The sequence below is a fragment of the Pteropus vampyrus genome, unplaced genomic scaffold (assembly GCF_000151845.1).
Source record: "Pteropus vampyrus isolate Shadow unplaced genomic scaffold, Pvam_2.0 Scaffold231, whole genome shotgun sequence".
NCBI classification, from domain to species: domain Eukaryota; kingdom Metazoa; phylum Chordata; class Mammalia; order Chiroptera; family Pteropodidae; genus Pteropus; species Pteropus vampyrus.
The window spans coordinates 984,341-992,050 of NW_011889012.1; the positions used below are offsets into that span (position 1 = coordinate 984,341).

The 7,710-nt window shown below is 58.5% G+C and overlaps 1 protein-coding gene across 1 annotated transcript in view; it reads right to left on the reverse strand.

Annotated features, from left to right (window-relative positions):
* Positions 1 to 460: 460 nt before the first annotated feature.
* HTRA3 (HtrA serine peptidase 3) overlaps positions 461 to 7,710 on the reverse strand; it is a 35,774-nt gene continuing 28,524 nt past the window's right edge. The window contains exon 10 of the mRNA XM_023519675.1: positions 461 to 589. Coding sequence (XP_023375443.1) covers positions 461 to 589 — 129 coding nt within the window. The remainder of the gene's footprint in view (positions 590 to 7,710) is intronic.

The following is a 7,710-nucleotide window of genomic DNA, read 5'->3' on the forward strand; positions in this document are numbered from 1 at the left end:
CCGTATTTAGGTCTGTATTCCAAAGGAACATTGTCGCATTGCTGCTTCTGGCTTTTTCGACTTGGTCGATATCTGCCGGCTTCCCTGACAAAGGAGGACTGTGTCCCAGCTCTCGTCCCCGTCACCCCTGCCCCAGCCCCACCCCTCCTTCCCCGCACCCCCCAACAGACGGAGCAAGCTGGTTCGAGGCAGACATGTAAACGTCACTCTGCGGAGCTAAGTCACACTCCGCGATTACTTCTCCTGACTTATCTTTCCCCCTACGGTTATCAATCGCTATGTTATTGTACCTTTTTTTTTTTTTTTAATGTGCTTCTAATTCAACACCAAACCCTCCGCCTCTTGTCTAAACCTCCAGACGTGTGGACAGATCATCGTCGTGCATCTTCCCCGGGCCGGACTGACCCCCTTGTTTGGTGGAGCAGGGACTCGCTTGTCTTTCTGACAACGGTGCAGGGAGCTAGAGGTGCCGGGAACGCAGCTGCTCGAGAAGGACCCGGTTTGTCCCCTCGCGGGATCGGTAGTTGGGCGGGCCGTCCCGGGCCGTCCGGCGGCTCCGACAGGAGCGTGTTTCTCGTGGTTCTGGAGGCTGAAGATGAGGGGCGAGGCGCCGGCAGGTTCCGTGTCTGGCGAGAGCTTGCTTCCTGCTTCCTGCTTCCTGCTTCCTGCTTCCTGCTTCCTGCTTCCTCAGGGGCGTCTTCCTGTTTCTCCGGGGTCTCCTTCGTAAGGGCGCTGATCCCATTCGTGGGGGCTCCACCTTCGGGACCTAATCACCTCGAAACACCATCGCGTTCGGGGGCAGAGTTTCAACATAGGAATTTGGGGGAGACACAAAACTCAGTCTGTTGTGCTGGGTATAGAATTCTAGTTTGAAAACCATTTTTCCTACAGAAAAATACGGGCAGAAACCAATTGTACGGGAAACGCTCCATCGTCTTCTAGTTGCCAGCATAGCCGTGGTCAAGTTCAAAGCCATTCTGTTTCCTAATTCTTTACACGTGACCTTTCCCTCTCGTAGTGTCTATTCAAAACTCCAGGTGAAAATAAATGAATTTTTGCACCGCCTCATTCGGCCCTCACCCCTGCGCCCTTCCAATAGAAAAAAGCAAGTCTCGTTTTCGCGTGTGGTCACAGAAGGTGGCTACAAAGTCCCAGAACAAGCTAAGGAATAAATCTTCGTGTCCCCGTCCACCCATCCAGTGTGGAGCCGCTGGGGCATACGGTGTAAGGGGAATGGAAAATGCCAGCGGTTCATCACGCGCGGACTCTTAGCCCGTTCGGTCCGTGTGCCGTGAGGAGGCGGAGCGTGTGCGGACGCAGAGCGGGGGGGGGGGGCCCCCGGCGCGCAGTGGGCCCGCGGCGGGTGGAGTTTCAGCACTATCATCCCTGCACTGGGGCGCCTTGGAGCAGGGGCCCTTCCCAGCACACGCCTGGCCCTGGCGGCCCAGCAGCAGCCCCTTCCCGGGCCTCCGTGGTCCTCAGCTAGCGAGAGCAATTGCCCACCCGTCCCCAACCCGGAGTAGAGTGGGGGTGCATGGAGATCCGGGGGCCCTGCCGTAGTGACCCCCCGAGGGAAGCAGATTCCGTCCCTTCCTCCCTTCCTCCCGTGTGCCTTGGGTTTGAGTGGGATTGTCCTGGCTACGAGCAGTGGTGAGGCCACAGGGCCACCTCCACAGCTGTGTAACCAAGCGAAGGAGCTGGGCCCTGGCCTCGGCTGCCTCGTCTGTAAAGTGAAGAGGAGAAAGCTATTTTGAAAATTAAACCAATAGTGAGATGTGGTTTGATGAGTATTTTGTAGCACACAGTAGGTCTTCATATTCACTTTTGAACTGTCTGCCAAAGAACTGGGGCCCAGATGCTCACGACAGACAGACCCGTTGGCCACGCCCGGCACTGACACGCTGGGCGCTGGGGCGCCAGGAAGGGCCGGGCAGCCAGCTTCCTCTGGTTCTCATTAGGATTTGTCACCTCCCCTACCCCAGACCCGTCTCAGTTGGCAGCATCACCCCTCACAGTCCTCATGGGACCATCATGGTTTAACAAGTCCCATCAGCTCGCCAGGGTCACGCCTTCCAGGAAGGAGGTGGGGGAGGGCCAGGCCGAGGACACGAGCCAGGCCCGGCGGGCCACGGAGGCTGAACCAGGTGACCTGAGGGCCTACCTGCTGCAGTGAGGGTTGTGCCTGAAGTGTCTCTTGCAGGCAGCCAGGCACAGCTGGGGACGGTGGACCTCGAGCGGGGGGTGCAGAGGCTGGTGCCAACTGGGCTGAGAAGTTAGTTGGTACCCAGGCCCGGGGGCCGCCTGAGGTGGGCACTTCCTGGAGGGGGCCCTGAGGGAGCCGGCCGTGTCCAGAGTGATTTCTGGGTGACGGGAATGGGGACGGGGCGGGTGGGGCTGACGGGCGGAGGCATCTGGGAGGTCCCGGGTACCCGGACAGGTGCCGGGAAGAGGGCCTTCTGTGTGTCCCCAGGGCCTGGCCCGGGGGCTCCGATCACCTCTCTGGGCTCTGTCCCTGGGCTTCTCTTGGTCGGTGGCCCGCGGGCCAGCTCTCCCGGGCCTCGGGCGCCGGCCTCCGGGAGTGTGAGCGGGCTTCCTGTCTCCTGCGTGAGCGGCTGGCGGGAGGGCGTTTTCCTCCGCGGCTGCGTGTCCTGCGTTTGGGGAGCCTGCTGGGCGGTACAGTGTCCGGGTCTCTGACTGGCTGTGTCACACACGGGGCCCGGAAATGTTAGATTTTAGCTGCTTTTAAAACCAGAAGGAAATGCTAAGACAATAATAAATATGTGATCATGAATCAGCCTGGATCCCATTTGACTCTGTACCAACGCAGCTGTAAAATATAATTTTTAATATATTTTTTTTTAATGGAGGAAGAGGTCCTAGAAAAAAAGTACACGGGGCCCCCCTGGAAGTCATGGTGTGGCCCTGGGTCACGCGGGCAAAGTAGACATGCGGGCGAGTGGGCGCTAACTCACCAGCGACTGTCTGGCTGATGTGACAGCTTGCCTTCCCTGTACATCTTCAGACCGTGACTTTCAGGAACAGAAGACCCCGGCCAATTACTAGGTTCATTTGGCCCCTTGTGGTCACAGATGCAGAAATACAACTCAAATCGGCTTCAGCCAAGGACGACTGATTGACACAGTGACTGATGGGGCTAAGTGTCGACAGGACCCAGGCTCGGCGGGGTTCAGGCCCCAGCCGCGGCTCTCCAACAGGCCCCTCCTCTCTCGGCAGCCCCCAGCTGCTCCAGGGGTGAGGACTGGCCCCGCACAGCCCGGGAGCTCCCGAGCGAGAGTTTCTGTCTCTTACACGCTCACAGGGACTGGCCCAGGGCTGGTGCATAGGTGGCACTCCAGTGGAGTTCTGGGGGACGCAGTGCACGGATCCGCCTGTCGGGGGGCCAGCCCCTTCCTTCTCACCACGTCCTGCCGCCAGGGCCAGGCCCCGGGGCCCCTGAGGGCAGGCTCTGGGGTTCTGACCAGCTTTGATGGGAGGTGGCTCTGCACATCCTGGGCCACAGGAAAAGGTCCCGGGGTCCTTCCGAAATGGACATGGCGTTCTCATTCCCGTCCTCCAGATATCAAGGCTTAGACACTGCATGTGTGGGTGACAGTCAGGGCCAGTTGGTGGCCTGAGAGGGAGCCACCTGCGCTCAGTGTCTTCCCGGGGCTTGGGCTGCGTGGGGTGTGTGTGCGTGAGCATGTAAGTGTGTGCGTGTGATAGTGGGTGGAAATGTGTGAGTCTAATGCACATGAATGAGTCCAATGAGAATGTCTGTGTCACACATGCTGATGACCTGCTGGCTGTCCCACACCCCAGACTCCCCTCAAACTCTCTCCCAGGCTGCAGGCGAGCCCAGGCCACAGGTCCCCCTCACTCCCACGTAGCATGCTTCCGTGACTCCCTGTTTAAAACAGGAGGGTTGACGCCTCTGCGACCTGGTCCCCTTGGTGCCCTGGGGAGGCCAAGGCCTGTCAGTGGCTCTGGCTCCTGCCTCGCTCTGAGGCCTCCGGGGTCTCCTTGTCGGTGGGTCTGAGGCCCGGGCACTCGGGTCCCTCCTACAGGGCACAACATTTGACCTGCAGAGTTTCCTCAGGGCCATGCGATTCAAGCCCTGAGCAGCACCCAGCTGCTCACATGTGACCCTGTGGCACGTCCTTGTGGCCCAGAGCCTTTTGCAAACATGCCTGCCAATGACCGAGGCCCCCTTGCCGTGGTGTCCTTGCCAGGGCCTCCTGGGGCTGCCCGCTCTGTCCAGGGACTGTCCGTCCATGGGACTGTGTGTGACCCTGCACACTGCAGCTCTGGCAGTGGGTGTTTTACTGTAAACAAGTGACAACTTCCGTCCCTGTGACCTCATCTTTCCACATCTCCCCCAAACCATCTGGCTGGCAGCGCCCCAGGCCAGCCCGGGGTTTCCTCCCCGCTGCGCAGGTGGGGGCTGCGGTCACAAGTGGGGCAGGGGCTGGGGGGTGGCGCGCCCCTACCCGCTCAGCACCAGCGGCTCGTGCTCTACGCCCTCGTCACACGGGCACCGGCCCCGTGCCGGGCACAGACACTACCTCACCGCCAGGCCTGCCAGCTGCGGGAGCCACAGCCACGGCCGGCCTGGGAGAGGGGACGGTGTTCCCAAGTCTGCGGCAAGCAGGCTGTGGGGTCCGGGTGGGTGTGCTGCATTCACGGGGCTTGGAATGGTGGCCTGCCCTCACCACGGGGGAGGGGACAGGGGCGGGAGCTCCTAGGGGTCTGTGGGGGGCACACTGTGTGCACAGCCCTTGACTGCTTGACCCAGGGTAGTCCTGGGGACTCCTCACAAGGGCTCTGTGATGTAGAGACGGCACCCTTTCGACAGATGGGGAGGCCGGGGCCTGAGCAATAAACTGAGTGACAGCCACGGAGGGGGCGTGAAGCACGTCCCCCGGGCCACACGGCCGTTCTGAGGACAGGAAAGCCCGTGGCGTCCTACACCCGCCAACGGCCTCGGCCGAGTGCGGAGCCTGGCAGAGCCTTTCACGTGCAGAGGGCGAGAGGCGCCCCAGAGTCTGCTGTCGTCTGGGGCGCAGCCGTCCAGGGTCCAGGCAGATACTGGCACTGATATCACGACCGACTTTCATTTTCTGATTTTTCAACAATGAACATATGCTGCTTTTAACGTCAGAAAAGGGCAATAAGCTCTTTTTCTTTTTAATTTTCAGGAAGGACGCAGAGGCGAGGAGGGGCGTGGGGAGAAGGATGTGGGGAGGGGGCGCGGGGGGCAGGGGCCGCTCTGGGGCTGTCACCAGGGCCAGCTGTCTCTTGTCTCCTTTCTGGTGTCTGGCAGCCCCCACCCCAGTCTCTGACGGGTGACAGACCCGCGGTGAAGTCCGGCCCAGGCGGCCTGAGCCTGGGCCCCCTGCCTTTCACATCTGCGGAGAGGGAACTCTGGGGAAGCCCCCCGCTTTCTAAGGCCTGGATGGACTGGGAGAGGATAATTTCTCCAGCTGGGGTCCTTTCTCTTAAAAGGCCTTTAAAATAGATGACAGGGCAAATACTGTCAAGAAATCCAGCTATAGTTCTTCACAATCAATTCTCCGTCCACCTCGCCGTGGAAAGACCCCAAGGAGGCCCAAGGGCCAGCAAGGGCTCGCCCCTCACACTGTGCTTGGCCTTCAAGGCCCGGTTCCTGCGCCACCTCCTCCAGGAAGCTCCCCTGATTTCCTGGGCCCGCAGTGCAGTCTCGATGCGCTTGACCCGCCCCGCCCTGCGTCCCAAGCTCCTTCTCCCTCGCGGAGGAGCAAACGCATTTCTCTAGGGTGGATTCCTAGGGGCAGAATTGCTGGGTCAAAGGGAGGAGCATTTAAACCTCTAATAGATGGACAGAGCCAAACTGTTTATGAGGAGGTCACCCACCCGCGGTGCATGAGCAGCCGCGTCCCCGTACCCAGGCCTGCAGTGGACCTGCTCTTCCCCTAAGCTTTGCCGGGCGATGAGAGAATGGCACTTTGTGGTTGTTGTCACTTACTGTCCCTGATTCCCGGGCCTGCCCACTACACTGTGGGGCCGAGACTGGCTGTGTCCACCCTTGGAGCTTCACAGAAGATAGTGATGATGTTGACAGTGATGATGATGGTGGTAGTGATGATGATGATGGCGATGGTGATGATGGTGACGCTAGTGTTTTGGAGACACTTATTAAGTGCCTCCAGACAGTGTTTTAATTTTACTTTGCCTGAATTATCCTATCTAACAAAACCTCTCCGATGTAGACACAAGTAAAGAGCTGTTCCCGTGGGCACAGGAGCCCACGGGCAGCCAGAAAGCGGGGTGCCTGGATACTCCGAGCCTCACAACCGCCCCTGTGAGGGGGAATGGCTGTTCTGCCTGGGGCTGTGAAGCTGGGGGTGGCAGAGACAAGTGGGAGCTCAGGTAGACTCGAACCCGAAGTTCTCACTAAGCATCGAGGCCCAGCACCCGTATGGTAAAGGTAAAGGTGCCAGCACTGTCTTCGAGGGGCTCAGTCTCACGAGGGAGAGGGTAGGGGTGGACCAAGGAGCCACCCCAGCCAGGAGGTCGGGAAGGTCCCCAGAGCAAGCAGCATCTAGCCCTGGGGACAAGGCAAGGCGTAGTCGGATGGCGGGCCCCCGGAGGCCACAGGCAGGGTCTGGTATGTGACCCCCTCACGTCCTGGCCCGGGGCGACATCCTGAGCCCCCAGACCTGTCACCGGCCGTGCAGAATGCCTGCCCCGGCAGCCCTCTCTCCTGGAACTATTTTTAGACCCAATTCAGCTCTAAACGCAAACATATTGTCAAGCGAGTGGCCAACTTGGATCCCATCTGTGAGCAGGTCCGCTCCGTGACCCCAAAATAGAAAATGGCTCTGCTCGAGAATGACATGGACTGTTGGCAGAGGCTGCGGCTTCCTGCGGACGGAGGCCAGATCACAGCCCAGCCCTTGGATGACCCGACGTATCGATGCTTCCTACCCAAATACAGCATAAAAATGCACTCCAAGGCATGGTGCCGTTAATCTCATAAAAAAAGGCAGCTTCCCGCTGGGCCGACCGCGGTGCCAGGCCTGAGGGAGAAGGCGGCAGCAACCCTACCGCCGGGTAAGAGACAAATGATGCCGATCTTGCATTTTCTGTCTCCCGGGGACAGAAAAAGAGGAAACGCAGCCCGAGTCATAAAATGAGGTCAGAATAATCTCGTCGCGAACTCCGACATGGACATTAAGAAAGAGGAACATTATAGACGTGCTGCACTTATGAACGCCAAAATCGCAAGCAAAATACTAAAAAAGGGTAACGCACCGGAGTCAGAGTAGGTTTGGTCCAGTAACGCCAGGTCGGTAAGATATTTCGATATCAATGGATTTCACTACATTCCCAGAACAAAGGAGGACATCGTTCGATCATTTCAGCAGAAGCAGAAAAAGCTTCTGTTAAAATTCAGTATCCGTGCATAATAGAGACTCCTAGCAAACTAGGAAAGAAGGGAACCTTCTTAAGCTGGTAAAAACCTGCAGCGAATGTTGTATTTAGTGGTGAAACGTTGAAAGCTTTCCTTTTTGAGATCCGGAATGCGATTAAAGATGTCTGTCATTGTTACTTCTACGTGACATTGAACTAGAGTCGTCAGCCAGTGCAGTGAAGCCAGAAAGAGAAGTGAATGGTATTAGGGTCGGAAAGAAAGAAAGAAAACTCATGACTTACAGACGATGTGACTAAGGA